Source organism: Symphalangus syndactylus, chromosome 3, assembly GCF_028878055.3.
Source record: "Symphalangus syndactylus isolate Jambi chromosome 3, NHGRI_mSymSyn1-v2.1_pri, whole genome shotgun sequence".
NCBI lineage: Eukaryota > Metazoa > Chordata > Mammalia > Primates > Hylobatidae > Symphalangus > Symphalangus syndactylus.
Window position 1 is genome coordinate 47,287,700 of NC_072425.2, and position 17,220 is coordinate 47,304,919.

Below are 17,220 nucleotides of genomic sequence, written 5' to 3' on the forward strand. Positions count from 1 at the left end.
AGCCTTTTTTTTTTTTTTTGAGATGGAGTTTCACTCTGTCACACAGACTGGAGTGCAGTGGCGCGATCTTGGCCCACTGCAACCTTGCCTCCCAGGTTCAAGCAATTCTCCTGCTTCAGCCTCCTGAGTAGCTAGCATTACAGGCGCCCGCCGCCACACCCGGCTAATTTTTGTGTTTTTAGTAGAGACGGGGGTTCACTATGTTGGCCAGGCTGGTCTCGAACTCCTGACCTCAAGTGATCCCCCCCCCGCCTCAGCCTCTCAAAGTGCTGGGATTACAGGCATGAGCCACCGCGCCCAGCTAGAACAAAGACTTTTGACTCATCTTGAGCCTCAGTCCAGTGCCTCCCTCAGTAGACTTGAGTACCCACAAGTGTGGGTAGGGTTTCCATATCCATATCACATCTGATTCTCACAGGGAGGATTAGCTCCTCCCTGCAGAAGAAAAGAGCCCCAGTCCCTGAGAGCTGGCAGCAGAGCCAGGACTGAAATCCAAGTCCCTGGCCCATGGTTGAGGGAACAGAAAGGACCCCATGGCTTGGTGGGGGGGCGGGGGGTAAGTTATTTTCCATTACTTGCCCTCATTGTATCCACTGGGCCAGATCTGTGTGTCTGTGTGCATGGTTCCCCTGGCACTGGCTTGTCTTTTTTTTTTTTTTTTGAGACGGAGTCTCGCTCTGTCACCAGGCTGGAGTGCAGTGGCCCGATCTTGGCTCACTGCAGTCTCCGCCTCCCGAGTTCAAGCAATTCTCATGCCTCAGCCTCCCCAGTAGCTGGGACTACAGGCATGTGCTGCCACGCCCGGCTAATTTTTTGTATTTTTAGTAGAGACAGTGTTTCACCATGTTGGCCAGGATGGTCTTGATCTCCTGACCTCGTGATCTGCCTGCCTCAGCCTCCCAAAGTGCTGGGATTACAGGCGTGAGCCACCCCACCCGGCCCCCTGGCACTGGCTTTTTCAGGGACTGGATGGAGAGAAGGGAAAGGCATCCATTTATTTGGGTATTATTTTTTTCCCTTTTTAATGATGAAGGAAGTTGAGACCAAGAGAGGGAAGTAACTTATTCCAAGTTACGAATAAGTCACAAAACTGGGAGTAAAAGCTGGGTCTCCCAATATCCTCCTTCAGTTCTGTCTGCTCTTTACTTTCTTTAAAAAACTCCTCACTGCTTATTGCAAGAGCCAGAGACTCCTTTTATTGTGAATGCCAGAAGGGCTCTCCAGTCGTCCGGACCAACCTCCATCTGCTGCTTGAACTCCTCTGCCACTTCTTGCCAAATTTGAACATTTCCATCATGTTTTTGGAAAGCACTTTCTATTCATTTAAATATTCGGCAGCATGTACTGAGTGCTGTGTGCCAAGCACAAGAATCAGAAGTAAAGACACAGTATAACGGACCAAGATAAACAATGTTTGAGAACTACTGTTTGAGAAATATGAAGACCCTGGCAGCTCTCTGAGGTATGAGAGGCATAAAGAATGAAGTGGTCAGACCTTCCCAGGTGGCAGCTAACAGGTCAGCTGAATTTTAAACAACGAAAAGGTAGAGGATGGGAAGGTGGGGGGCATTGGGAGTAACAACCCTCTAAGGGTAAGCTTTTCCTTGGTCACTTGGGGGCACTGAGGCTACCTGGAATGGTAGTAACATGGCAAAGGGATGGCTTGTTGGAGATGTCAAGAGACGACCTCCTGATGGGACCATCTCCCAATGTGGAGCACCCAGACACTGGAGCCACATTGCCAGTTCAAATCCCGGTCCTGCCCACGGATTGTGGGTAACGTTAATTACCTACTTCTCTAGACTTCTGTTTCCTTCTTGTAAAGTGTGGATAACAATAGCACCTGTCTCACCTGGTTGTGGGGAGGACTACATGGGCTAATGAGATGGGAAGTGTTCAGAACAGTCTCTAACACACAGTAAGTGCCATGTAAGAGTCAGCTATTATTAATAGACTTGGGAGTCATTTCAAGGGGCCTGACTGAGAGCAATGGGAGCCAAGTGAGGGTTCTAAGTGGAGGGGTGACAAGGCAAGCTTTGGAAGGAGACTTGGGATGAGTGCCAGGGATGCCTGCTCTGGAGGAGCTGGGGGCCTGAGGATGTTGGAGGAGATGAGTGTGACGAGGGCTCAACATATACGGCAGGACACTGGGATTGGCAAGGAGGTGACTGGCTGGCTGGGGTGGAGGCAGCGTCTAGGAACAGGCCCAGATTTCTGGTTTGGGTGGCTGTGAGGAAAGGAATAGCCTTTTCTTTTTTTCTTTTTTTTCTTTTTTTAGATGGAGTTTTGTTCTTGTTGCCCACGCTGACGTGCAATGTTATGGTCTCGGCTCACTGCAACCTCTGCCTCCCGGGTTCAAGCGATTCTCCTGCCTCAGCCTCCCAAGGAGCTGGGATTACAGGCGCCTGCCACCATGCCCGACTAATTTTTTGTATTTTTAGTAGAGACAGGGTTTCACCATGTTGGCCAGGCTGGTCTTGAACTCCTGACTTCAAGTGATCCGCCTGCCTCCGCCTCCCAAAGTGCTGGGGTTACAGGTGTGAGCCACCATACCTGGCTGCCTTTTCTGAGATAGGTTTGGGGGACTATGATGAAACTGATTTGGGATCCAGCAATTCCACTTCTGGATATTTACCCAAAATATTTAAAATCAGTTGAAAAGGTGTTTCACTACATGTTCATTGCAGCATCATTCACAATACCCAAAATAAGGAATCAACCTAAGTGTCTATCAACAAGAATGGATAAAGAAACTGTGGGATATATGCACAATGGAATACGATTCAGCCTTTTCTTTAAAAAAACAAAAAAGGAAATTTGTTCACTTGCAACCACATGAATGGAATTGGAGAACATTATACTAAGTGAAATAAGCCAGGCACAAAAAGACAAATTATATGTGGAATCTAAAACAATTGAACTCATAGAAGCAGGGAATAAAATTGTCATTACAGAAGCTGTGGGCAGGGAATGGGGAGATAATGGCCACAGGATACAAAAATCTCAGTTGGACAAGAGGAATAAGGTGTTTTATAAAGCTCTGTTACACAGCATAGTGAATATAGCTAATAATAGTGTATTATACATTTCAAAATTGCTAAAAATAAACGTTCTCACCACAAAAAGTATTTGAGGTGATGATACGCTAATTCACTTAATTTAATTTTTCCACATTGTATTCATAAATCATAACAGCACTTTGTATCACATAAATGTATACAATTACAAATTGTCAATTGACAATAAATTTTTTTAGAAATTGCTTTGCAGTGTGCTATGTCTGGGCTGCTTGCTGCAAAGGTCTTCCCTGAGAATACTGTAAAATGGTGACTGCCAGGAAGGGATGTTTTCTGCTTTTAAACATGTTACTGTCCCTCCACACGATACCCCAACCCACACAACTGTCTTAACTCACAGGCTGCAATTCAGATTTTGCTAAGTGGAGAGAGGTGCAGCGGCAGATTTAGAGGACCCGAGTGCCATGCTTGGCCTGGCTCTTTGCTATAAATAGTGTGGAGATGACAGCCATCTGAGGTATTGCTGTGGGAAAACGCAGATGGGATCCACAGCTCGGCTCCTCCCTGGCACCCTGCACTCACAGAATGCTCTGTTTAGAGCTTGGTGCACAGGGTAGGGAGGACCGAAGACGCACTGGTCAGGATGCATCCTGGACATACCGCCTGTCTGCAGAGCCAGTCACTGTCCTCATAGCCTTGGGGACTGAATGTCCCCCAAGGAGGAGCCCAAGTACTGCAGAGGCCCCAGCCATGGGCAAAGAGCCAGCAGAGGCAGGTAAGAGTGAGCAGGAGGCCTGAGAGGCCTGCTCCCTTCCCAATCTGTGCTCCCTGCTGCCAGGCCTGCTAACAGCCTCAGTCCCAAGGAGGAGCTGGCAGGAGGCTTTTACGATACAAATATTCAGTTGGAAAACATGAAGTCTGTCTGCTTCATTGCGGCATTAACGTAGAATGCAAATAATCTGTTGTAAAGTCAGGAGGAAGCAGAGGCACTGCCATAAACAAACATTTATCTTACAAAAATTATCAGATGGGCGCAAATTTCATTTTAAAGCTAGAGATCCTACATCACCAAGTAGCACTCTGTTCCCTGTAATCACTGAGATGATTCATCTCTAATTCCTTCTGTAGGAAACCCCAAGGGAGCAGCTGCCCACAGTTCCCTGGGGTAACCCAGAGGCCCATTTTTATCACCTGGCATCACCGTCCAGGAAACTGCCACAGTCTCTGCTTCCCGCCTGCTTCCATCGCCAGGCCCCTGAGCTTGACATTAAAGGCCTTGGGATGCAGCCACCCAAACACCTACCCAGCCCCATTCCTTGTGAACATCCCATATACTTTCAACTGTCCTGCCTTTGCTCATGCTGTTCCCTCTGCTTGGAATGCCCTTCCCTTCCTTCTTTGTGAACTCTTATTTTTCCTTCTAGGTCTAACTCCTTATAACAGTTCCTCCAATCCTTTTAGATCCTTCTGTCTCTCCTTTGTACCCCCAGCACTACTTCCTAATATTTCTAGAACCCCCAGAGGGAGGCCTCTTGACCTCCTCCATCAACCTATCTCTTCCTTTCAAGGCTGGCTAAAGCCCCATCCCCAACCAGGATGCTTTGCCTAACTGGCCTCTGTCTCGATAAATCATTTCCTCACTTTGTTTAGATAGAATTTATAGGCGTTCTTGAATTTTTAGGCATGCCTTTGAGTCTTTTTTTCCCCCTAAAAGGTTATAAAGCTTCTTCAGTCAGAGGTAGCCTTTCTGCTACCTCTGATATCACCTAGCACAGTCCTAGGCACACAAAAGTTGCCCAGAAAATGCCTGCTGTCACTAACAGCTGGTGTGACCTGACTAAGCTGCTGCCTAGACCCCTTACCCCCACCCCAGGCTCCAGTTTCTTTCCAAGGGAACTGGAGGGATAAGCTCTAAGTCCTTCTGGCTCTACCATCCTACATTCTTATAATGGCCTCTGAAAGTTCTTGGTGATGGGAGTCAGGCCTGAATTTTGGACTCTCAGATTCACAGGACTGGGAGAGTTTTCAAAGGCCATTTTGTCCAACTCCTAGATGATGCTGGTATCCCTCTGCAGCACCTGTGACCTCTGCTCATCTAGAGCCTCTATCCCCAGAAACAAGACCTCCAGACCATCATGCCATTGGAGGACAAAAACTGGGTTAGCCCAGAGATAGGAGCCAAGGGGCACAGAAGAAACTTAACTGAGGGGGAAACAAATATGAGATTATTGCATATAGAATAGAAATGCAAGGCTTCTCCATGCTGGTACTGCAGCCAGATCACAGCTGCTGGCCTTCTCCCACCATTCAGTTTAGCTATGACACCTGTGATATGATATAATAATTATGATTCTTATTTGTGTTCGTTCTTATTTTATTTCAAGTAAGGATACTTCTGATAAACCAAGACTCTGCACACGTTTTTAAAAATGGGCTTTTCTAAACCCGAGGCTCTAGAAAATAGTGGCATTTGAAGTGAGCAATGAATGAATAGCTCCTGGGCTGTGACATCCTTACAAGCAGGAACCTATAGAACTTTGGTATATGTTTGTGGAATTTAATAACTCGATCTAAAGTGTGTATGTGAGTGTGTGTAATCCTGTGGTTATCTGTGCATGTGGGGTCTGTGCACACCTGCCTTGAGCATACACTCCTACACACTCATCTCTGTTCTTCGAGGGCTTCCAGGTAGTAACCTGGCCTCAGATAAATCACCAGGAAGTGACATACTTTGAGTGGAGCATTCGTATTAGGCTCTTTGCATTTTATCGAGGGTTGGAAACCATTGTGTAGAGCAGGTTTGAATCTGATGAAAAACTCACTGAAGATGGTGTCCTTTAAAACACAAGTTTGTTTCACAATGTAGTCCCAGAAAGAGGCTTTTTTTTTTTTTTTTTTTTTTTTCAAACTCATTATGCTTCCTTCCCTTCTGTGATAAGAATACTGTAACTTGGTTTGGCTTCCTGCTGTCTTGGTTCTAGGAAACTCAGGGCTCAATATAATCATTCATGTTAATGATATAGACCTACTGCTTGTCTTGTTTTTTTTCCCCTCTTGTTTTCCTATAGCCTTGTCAGTCACGCTCCCTTTGTTGAATGCTATATCAAATTCTTTTTTGGCAGCCAGCAGGAATATACATAAGCAATAACTACACAGAGCTTGTGAACAACCGGCATCTGCAAGTAAGATCATGATTGCTCAAACTTTTCATTCAGTTGACTTATATCCCTATTTGTTCATATAGGTATATAAGTGTTCATTATCAAAAAATATTGTTATTTTCATTTTCTTAATTTTTTTATTTTTAAAAATTTCCTGATAATGTCTCCTTCATAATTATTTTTCCTTTTAGAACAAAACAAACTATGCCTTTAATTGAGATTACATTAATATACCCTACTTTTACTTTACTATGAAGCTGACGTTTTCAACTTTTACCTTAAAATCAATGTGAAGTCTCCTAGGCTCAGATTTTGGTAGTCCTATTGGAAGGTAGTTTTGGGATCTGGGGCTAAATCTAGACTGTGTGACCTGGAGAGGACGCTATGAGTTCAGAGAAGGGTATTCAGAAGAGGAAAATACTCCCGGGGAGGCTTGTGCCCTCCCAAATTTCAGTTCCTTCTGCGAACACACTTAACGTGTGCTCTGGGCCCAGCCTGTGCTGAGCTGTGCTTTGAGGAGGAGAGGACTCAGCCTTAGCTCCTGAAGTCAAGGGGCTCATAGTCCAGGGTGGAGATGAGGTACAAACACAGAAAACAAGGAAGACGCGATGAATGTGAAAATCAAGGCTCAAGAAGACTCGGAGAGGCATCTACAGAATTTTCCCTGACAGCCCCAGCACAGGTGGAGGGAATAACAGGCCTGCGGGCAGCGCAGGAAGCATATTTCTACTCACCAAGGTCATTGTTGTTCATCATTGCGTTGGATGCCCGAAGCCGGGGTCCTTGCTGGGTAAAGTGGTAGCCGAATTTGAGAAGTGTTGCATTTTTTTCCAACATGCTCACAATCTCCATTTCCACTTTGTTGCCCAGGGGCTGGCTCTTTAGTCAAGAAAAAAAAAAAAAAATCACCACTCATTCCATGTGTACAGTGCCTAAACCACCTCTACCTGCAGAAACTCTTGAGTAGTGGGAGGGGATTTTAGCCTCCTCTCCAAGAGTAGGGAAATGGAAGTTTAGAGAAGTTGAAAGGTCACATGGCCAGGAGCAAATGAGCTGGGATTCAAATTCAGGTCTGCTGGATGCCAAGAACAGATCTTTTCACTGCTTTACAACAGCCTCTCTCTGAGCAGGTGCCCAAGTAAGAGCTCCATGACAGAAGAATATTTGAAGGAGGACATTCAATCATCTAGTCCTAAGGAGACTTTTAAAACCCTGCTGTCCAGGCTACACCCCACACTACCTGAATCAGAATCTCTGGGGAGTGGGACTCTGATGGCTCTGTTTTTAAAAACTTTCCAGGAGATTTCAATATGCACCCAAGTTTGATAACCAGTAATTTAGTCTCTTCAAATTATAAATGAAAAAATTGAGGCCCAGAGAAGGAACAAGGGTTTTCCCAAGATCACATGGTAAGTTGACAATGCCAAAGTTAGCTTTCTAAAGCCCAATTCTGATCATATTAGTAATAGTTCCCTGCCCCCAAATCTATAGTGATCATCTGACAAAGATATAAAGAAAAAAAAATCAGAAAAAAAAACCAGAAAGACTCAACAATGTTGAGTAGGATATGATGAGGATGTTCATCACAGTCTCAGTTATAATAGTGGGAGGAAAAGGGAAATAATTCATTAAGAGGCCAGGCGTGGTGGCTCATGCCTGTTATCCTAGCACTTTGGGAGGTGGAGGTGGGCAGTTTGCCTGAGCTAAGGAGTTCAAGACCACCCTGGGCAACATGGTGAAACCCTGTCTCTACCAAAAATACAAAAAAAAAAAAGCCAGGTGTGGTGGCAGGCACCTGTAGTCCCAGCTACTCGGAAGGCTGAGGCAGGAGAATGGCTTGAACCCAGGAGGCAGAGCTTGCAGTGAGCCGAGACTGTGCCACTGCACTCCAGCCCAGGCGACAGAGCGAGACTCTGTTTCCAAAAAATAAAAAATAAATAAAAATTGAAAAAAAAGAATTCATAGAGACAGTTGCTCAGATAAATGATAGTTCAACCTTACTAAATAGAATGTGGGCAGCTCTAAAATGATGGTGCAAATCCTTGGCCATAGCATGGAAAGATGGCCATTAACCAATATTGAATGAAAAAAAAAAAAAAGAAAAAAATCCTGGTCACAAAATAGACGATTTGTATGTAAAGTTATCTATATTTTCCATATATATACATAATGCAGAGAAAAAAACTTTGAAGTATATTGATAATGGTGGGATTTGGGGAGAAAGTTTTTGTTTCCTCTTTATATCTTATTGTATTGTTTGGATTTTCTATTACCATATATAATAAAATAATAAAACATAAATATAATCTTAAAACAGGTTGTAAAAGACAGAAAGCTAACATCATACTTAATAGTTAAAGACTGAAAGCTTTCCCCCCCAAGATTAGGAACAAGATAAGGATGTTTGCTCTCACCAACATTTTACTGCGGGGTCTAGACAGGATAATTAAGCAAGAAAAATAAATAAAATGCTTCCAGACTGCAAAGGACAAAGTAAAACTATCTGTATTTGCAGATGATATAATGTTGTATATAGAAAATTCTAAGGAATACACACACACTCCTACACAAAATTAGTGAGTTCCAGCCAGGCGCAGTGGCTCACGCCTGTAATCCCAGCACTTTGGGAGGCCAAGGCAGGTGGATCATGAGGTCAAGAAATCAAGACTATCCCAGCCAACGTGGTAAAACACTGTCTCTACTAAAAAAAATACAAAAAATAGCTGGGCATGGTGGCGCGCACCTGTAGTCCCAGCTACTCGGGAGGCTGAGGCAGGAGAACCTGGGAGGCAGAGGTTGCAGTGAGCAGAGATCTCGCCACTGCACTCCAGCCTGGCAATAGAATGAGACTGTCTCAAAAAAAAAAAAAAAAAAAAAGAAATTATGAGTTTGGCAAAATTACAGAATATAAGATCAATACACAAAAATCAGCTGTATTTCTATACACTAGCAATAAGAAACCTGAAAATGAACCTGAGGGAATAATTCAATTTATAATAATATAAAAAATATTAATTCTTCTTTTTTTTTTTTTTTTTCTTTGAGCCAAGAGTCTCACTCTTGTTGTTCAGGCTGGAGTGTAGTGGTGTGATCTTGGCTCACCACAACCTCTGCCTTCTGGGTTCAAGCAATTCTCCTGCCTCAGCCTCCTGAGTAGCTGGGATTACAGGCGCATGCCACCATACGTGGCTAATTTTTGTATTTTTAGTAGAGACGGGATTTTGCCATGTTGGCCAGGCTGCTTTCAAACTCCTGAACTCAGGCGATCCACCTGCCTTGGCCAAAGTTATGGGATTATAGAACTGCGCTTGGCCAAAAAGAATAAAATACTAATTCTAACTTCTTTTGTTAGATTTATTTATATTGAAAACTACAAAACAACACTGAAATACATTAAATAAGACCTAAATAAATATAAAAAACATCCCATGGATCTTAAGTCTTCATGGATCAGAAGACTTAATATTGTTAATATTGCAATATTACCAAATTGATTAAAAGAATCAATGCCATCCTTATCAAAACTCCAGCTGCCTTTTTTTTTTTCCAGAAATAGACAAGCTGATCCTAAAATTCACATGAAAATGAAAGGAACCCAGAATAGCCAAAACAATCTTGAAAAAGAGGGACAAAGATGGAGAACTCACATTTCCTGATTTCAAAATTGCTACAAAGCTACAGTAATTAAGACTTTGTGGTACTGGCATTAAGGTAGATATATAGATGAATGGAATAGAATCGAGAGTCCAGAAATAAACCCATACATCTATAGACAATTTCTTCTCAAAAAGAACATCAAGACAATTCAATGGGGAAAAATTATCTTCTCAAGAAATGGTGATGAGAAAACTAGATATCCACATGCAAAAGAATGAATTTAGACACTACACACAATACATAAACTCAAAATAGATCAAAGGCCTAAATGTAAGTGCTAAAACTATGAAACTATGATGAAAACATAGGTGTAAGTTTTTTGTAACCATGGCAATGGTTTTTTAGATGTAACACCTAACGCACAAACAACAAAAGAAAAAATAGATGTTACACTTCATCAGAATTTAAAATTTGCTTCAACAGACACAAGAAAGTGAAAAGACAACACAAAGAATGGGGAAAATATTTTGTATTGATATTTGTAAAAATACTTGGTAGATATAGGATTTAAATATGAATATATAAAGAACTATTAGAACTCAACAGTAAAAACACAATTTATAAATGAGCAAAGGATTTGAATAGACATTTCTGTAAAGATAAAAATGGCAAATAAATATACAAAAAAGTGCTCATCATCATTAATAATTCAGAAAATGCAAATCAAACCACAATGAGATTCCACTTCACACACACTAAGATGACTATAATAGAAAAGACAGACAGTAACAAGTGTTGACAAGAATGTGGAGAAAGTGGCACCCTCATACATTGCTGATGGGAATATAAAATGCTGCCGCTGCTTTGAAAGACAGTTGGGCAGTTCCTGAAAAAGTTAAACACAGAGCTACCATAAGACCCAGCAATTCCACTCCTGGGTGGAAAATAAATAAAAACATAAGTCCACACAAAAAACTTGTTCATGAATGCTCATAACAGCATTATTCAGAATAGCCAAAAGAAGAAACAACCTAAATGTCCATCATCTGATGAATGGATACACACAATGTGGCAGATCCTTACAGTGGAGTATTATTCAGTCAGAAAGGGAATAAAGTTCTGATGTGTGCTATTATACAACACGAATGACCCTGGAAAACATTATGCTAAATGAAAGAAGCCAGACACAAAGGCCATATATTGTGATTCCATTGATATAAAATGTCTAGATGAGGCAAATCCATAGCGATGGAAAGGAGGTTAGTGGTTGCCAGGGGCTGGGGGAGGGGATAAAAGCAGAATGAGAGCTAATGGGTATAGAGTTTCTTTTTTGAGTGATAAAAATTTTCTAGAATTAGACAGTGGTGATGGTTGCAGAGCCTTGTGAATATATCAACACCCACTGAATTTTAAAAGGATGAATTGTGTGGCGTGTGAAGTACATGTCAATTAGAAAAAACTCCACAGTGAAAAAAAAGCAATTAGAAAATGGGGAAAGAATGTGAAGAGACATTCACTGAAGAAGATGTACATATTGCAGATAATCACATGACAAGATGTTCAACATCATGACCTATCACAGAAATGCAAATCAAAATCACAATGAGATATCACTACATACCTATCAAAATCTCTAAAACAAAAATTAGCAACACCACCAAATGTTGGCGAGAATGTAGAGAAACTGGCTCACTCATAAACTAGTGGTGGGTCTAGAAAATGGCACACTGTGCACAAGAGTTTTTTAAAATGCAATTGGACTCCTGAGTATTTATCCCAAAGAAATTAAAACATGTTTACATAAAATCTGTACGTGAATGTTTATAGCAGCTTTATATGTAATAAACCTGGAAACAACCCAGACGTCCTTCAACAGGTGAGTGGTCAAACAAACCATGGTACATCCACACCATGGAACGCTACTCACCAGTGAAAAAGAGCAAACTATTGGTACATGCAACAACCTGGATGAATCTCCATAGAATTATGCCAAGTGAAAAAAAAAGCCAGTCCAAAATCGTTACATAATATATGATTTTCATTTAGATAACATTATATATATAACATTCTTTAAATGACAAAATATTAAAATGGAAAACAGGTTAGTGGTTGCCTGGGGTTAAGGAGGCAGGAGGAAGAGACAAGTGAACTTGGCTACAAAAGGGGAATATGAGAGATCCCTGTGATGGAAATATTTTGTATTTTGACCTTATAAATGTTACTATCCTTGCTGTGATACAAAACTACAGTTCCCACCTAAACTGCATAGAGTACAAGGGATCTCTCTGTTCCCTCCTTCCCTCCCTCCCTTCCTTCCTTCCCTCCTTCCTTCCTCTCTTTCTTTCTTTTCTGAGACAGAGTCTGACTCTGTTGCCCAGGCTGGAGTGTAGTGGTGCAATCTCGGCTCACTGCAGCCTCTGCCTCCCAGGTTCAAGCGATTCTCCTGCCTCAGCCTCCCAAGTAGCTGGGACTATAAGCATGTGCCACCACACCCAGCTAATTTTTTGTGTTTTTAGTAGAGATGGGATTTCACTATGTTGGCCAGGCTGGTCTCGAACTCGGCCTCAAGTGATCCACCCGTCTCAGCCTCCCAAAGTGCTGGGATTACAGGTGTGAGCCACTGCACTTGGCTCCTCTGTATTATTTCTTACAACTGCATACTAGTCTGCAATTATCCCCAAATTTTAAAAGTTTAATAATAATACTTTAAAAACCAGAAATAGAAACCAAACAGAAACACATAACCACCTCTAATGGCTCCCCACTGCCAAGAACTGCTGCTATTTACTGTGTCCCAGGCCCTGCCTTGTGCCCCATTTGTATGATCTCAGCTCATTCCCTCACTAAGCCAACAGGACACAGCCCCACCTCCTCAGCCTGGCACTCAAGGCCCTCACAAATGACTCTTTGCTTTCCTTCTCTCTCTCCTTCTTTACTCAGCCTGTTTATCTCTGGCAGTCTGATAATGGTACCTGGTGCAGACAGAGGTCTACTCCAAAAAGCTCATGTGCCTCCACGTGGAATGCTTTTAGCCTCCCTGTAAGTGTATCCCTATTGCTTTAATATGCACTGCAAATTCCCCTTCCCCCATGAGGCTTTTCCTGATCCTGACCCCAGGAAATGATCTCTCCCCATTCCACCCTCAAGTGCACATTGAATGTCCCCCCTACACCTAGCAGAGTCCATCTGCCTTACTTGGGTCCCCTGCCTCTATAGTTGTCTCGCCAATTAGAACTGTATTGTCCAATACAGTAGCTACAGTAGCTACTAGCCACATGTTGCTCTATACATCTAAATCATTAAAATGAAAACGATGTATAGTTCAGTTCCTCAGTCCTATTAGCCACATTTCTAGTGCTTGATAGCCACTGGTGGCCGGGCACAGTGGCTCACACCTATAATCCCAGCACTCTGGGAAGCTGAGGCAGGAGGATCGCTTGAGACCAGGAGTTTGAGACCAACCTGGGCAGGTAACAGAGAAAACTCATCACTACAAAAACCAACAAACAAATAGGAGACTACCATGTTGGTTAGTGCAGATATGGAACAGTTCCATCATCACAGAAAGTTCTATTGAACAGTGCTGCTGTAGACCGTGAGCTCCTGGGTAGGACATAGTACCCAGTTTCTCTCAGTCGAGGTGTGCAGAATTGAATTGAATGGAGGAAACAGGAACATGCTTGGGAGAGATAGAGGGGACATCAGCCCAGCATCCAAATGGACAAACACGAATTGCAGCTGAGACTCTTGATTGAGAACTCCCCCCAGGTATTCTGAGTTCACAAGAGCTCCTCTGGGTTCAGACTGGGCTCAGAAAGCTGGCCACGGCAGGCAGAGGGACACTGGTGAAATTCCACCGGCCCCTCTGGCGAGGCTCCTGAGAATGCTGGGAAGAGGTCAGGTTGGTCCTCGGAGGACTCAGCACAGCCCTGGAATCTGGCCGTTTTGGCCTGGAGATGGTACAGCAACCATCTGAGGCCCCAAGAAGGAACTGGCAGCTCCTCCACCCACCCTCCCCAGTTAGCAGGAACCCTGGCCTCTCCTTGAGGTCTCTTGCTGGAAATGCCCTGCTAAAACTCAGGATGGGCTAGTCTCAGAAAGTACTGGTCTCCCCTGAGTGAAGGGGCTACCAGGGACTTTGAGGACTGCCTCTGCAAAGCTGATGCTTCGTGCAGAGTGCAAAGCCCCTTGACATGCATCGCTCCCATTTGACCTGTCTACATCCCTGGAAGGTGAGCAAGGCAGGCAGGAGCCAGCATCTCCATCTTAGAGATGAGTATACTGAATCCATGTGTAGATGGAAGTTGGACCATGCTCCCTCATCTTATTCATGACAGAGCCAAGGCTTGACCTTGACCTGGGGCTGAAAGGACTGCAGAGGTTCCTCCAGGCCCAGTTCTCACATTAGTGTCCAGTACCCTGGATACATACAGATGTGTATGGGCATGTGTGACAAGGTACAGGATTCCATTAGATAATCATGATCTTCCAGGAGTGTTCATCTCAGACCAAACCCATTCTTTTCACATTAAGGAGTAAAACAGAACACGTGCATACATCTTACAATAAGCCTTAAGATGTCAAAGAAGCTTCAGCTGGGCACGGTGGCTGACGCCTGTAATCCCAGTACTTTGGGAGGCCGAGGCAGGCGGATCACGAGGTCAAGAGATCGAGACCATCCTGGCCAACATGGTGAAACCCGGTCTCTACTAAAAATACAAAAATTAGCTGGGCGTGGTGGTGCATGCCTGTAGTCCCAGCTACTCGGGAAGCTGAGGCAGGAGAATCGCTTGAACCAGGGAGGTGGAGTTTGCAGTGAGCTGAGATGGTGCCACTGCACTCCAGCCTGGTGACAGACTGAGACTCTGTCTCCAAAAAAAAAAAGATGTCAAAGAAGCTTCATACCTGCATCTTTCTCTGACTCTGGGGACCCTGAGACTAAAAGGACTCATTCATTTTATAGAAGAGAGAACCAGTGGCTGGGGAGCCAGGACTAAAAACCAGTTCTCTTACTTATTTTTCAAGTAACTTATTTAGTGATTACTGTGTGCTAAACAATGTCATAAACATTTTACAAAAGCTAATTAATTTTTTCCTGTCAATCTAAGGAATATGTACTATTATCATTATTTTCATTTTATTTTTTGTTATTTTTTGAGATGGAGTCTTGCTCTGTCACACAGGCTGGAGTGCAGAGCATGATCTTGACTCACTGCAACCTCTGCCTTCTGGGTTCAAGCGATGCTCCTGCCTCAGCCTCCTGAGTAGCACCACCATGCCCAGCTAATTTTTGTTTTTTTAGTAGAGATGGGGCTTCACCATGTTGGCCAGGCTGGTCTTGAACTCCTGACCTCAAGTGATCCACCCACCTCGGCCTCCCAAAGTGCTGGGATTACAGGCATGAGCCACTATGCCCATCCTCATTATTTTCATTTTATAGGCAAGAAAAATTGAAGCACAGAAGTATTAAGACATTTTTCCCAAATCCTAGAATGGGTCAGTTGCCGGACCAGGATTTGAATACAGGCAGTGAGCTCCAGAGTCTGTGCTGGTTTCCACCTCACTTAAGTGCCTCTGAGAATGATCAGAAGGCAGAAGTAGGACTGACGAGAGGAACTACAGGCAGATGGTGCTTGGCTCAGCATGGAGGAATGCCTCTGACCATTAGAAGTGTCCACACGCTGAGGAACTGCCTGGTAAGGTAGTGAGCCGCCTGTGCCTGAAAGTGTGTAAAGGGGGAGAGACCAAGGGGTTGGTCATGCCCGGACTGGCAACAGTCTCTGGGCAGCAGAGCCGGGGACAGGATGGTTGGGAAAGAACTGTCGTACCCCTTCAGATTTGCTTGAGAAGTAAATAAACCACTTGTGAATAAATATAACCACATTATTAACAATTCATATGATATTAACACAGATTGAGTAAAACGAAGAGTCTCCCTCACCCCATTTATTCCCAGTCCTACCCCCTTCCATAGAAGTAACCACCATGGGCCGGGCGCGGTGGCTCACGCCTGTAATCCTAGCACTTTGGGAGGCCGAGGTGGACGGATCACGAGGTCAGGAGATCCAGACCATCCTGGCTAACATGGTGAAACCCTGTCTCTACTAAAAAATACAAAAAAAAAAATTAGCTGGGTGTGGCGGCGGGCACCTGTAGTCCCAGCTACTCGTGAGGCCGAGGCAGGAGAATGGCGTGACCCGGGAGGCAGAGCTTGCAGTGAGCCAAGATCATGCCACTGCACTCCAGCCCGGGCAACAGAGCAAGACTCCGTCTCAAAAAAAAAAAAAAAAAAGTAACCACCATGGCCAACGAGTTGTGTTTCTGTGCACGAAGTATATGACAGAAACGTACAGGGATTTGTTTTGTGGTACTTGTTACATATTTAAATGAATTCATACTATATTTACTGTTCTACAACTTGCCTTTTTCATTTTAATTTTTATTTTTTTTTTTGGAGACAGTGTCTCACTCTGTTGCCCAGGCTAGGATGCAATAGTGCAAAGCAGTGCAATCATAGCTCACTACAGCTTCTGACTCCTGGGCTCAAGTGATCCTCCTGCTCAGCCTCCCAAGTAGCTAGGACTACAGGCACATGCCACCACATCTGGCTAATTTTCTTTACTTTTTTACAGACATGGGGTCTTGCTATGTTGACCAGGCTCGTCTTGAACTCCTGCTCTCTAGTGAGCTCCCTCCTTGGCCTCCCACAGGGCTGGGATTGCAGGCATGAGCTGTCATGCCTAGCCCACCTTTTTCATTTAATATTTTGCAGAGCTCTTTCAGAGTCAGTACATAGAGAATGACCTTATTCCTTCTACTGGCCTCACGGGATGCCCTGATGTAGATGGATACTTAGGTTACTTCCGTTTTTTCCTGTAACGAACAACGTGGCAGTGGCAGGGAAGGGAGAGGGTATTCCTCAGACTTCCTACGGAAATCAAAACTGCTAGGTTGAAAGGCGCTTTCAAATTAAAATTGAGACTGCTCTGCCAAAAGAATGTAAAAGTCAGCGTGCCCTTCAGCAGTGGTTACAGCTGTGTGTCTTCACACCTTTACCACGTCAGAGCGTTACCCATTGGATGAGAAAGAGATCAGATTTGCTCTTGAACAAAATTACCAACCAACACCTTAGGTGTTAAGGTGTATCCTGGAGCCGGTGGCGCCGAGGCTCTCTTTCTGGCCAGAAGCAACAAGAACATCTAGAATCTCACTTTGGACATTTGACGGGGCCAACTCTGGCCATTCCCAGGTGATATGGACAACCGGGAATACCTCAAAACACAACAGAAAGGAGGCCTGGGAATTAGGTTGTCCAACTCCAGAGTCCCAGACCCTAACTGACATTAAAATTCCCTCCATCTCCCACCTGTTTACACACCCCCAGGATGAGAACTCCTCCCCCTTTGAGGCACCTGCTTCATCCTGGAGTAGCTTTGCTAGTTATG

At 43.9% G+C, this 17,220-nt stretch overlaps 1 protein-coding gene across 2 annotated transcripts in view; it reads right to left on the reverse strand.

Annotated features, from left to right (window-relative positions):
- Positions 1 to 17,220, reverse strand: part of TMOD1 (tropomodulin 1) — a 121,117-nt gene that overhangs the window by 27,773 nt on the left and 76,124 nt on the right. For both annotated transcript variants that reach the window (XM_055271754.2, XM_055271753.2), the window contains exon 9: positions 6,913 to 7,057. In XM_055271754.2, coding sequence (XP_055127729.1) covers positions 6,913 to 7,057 — 145 coding nt within the window. The remainder of the gene's footprint in view (positions 1 to 6,912; positions 7,058 to 17,220) is intronic.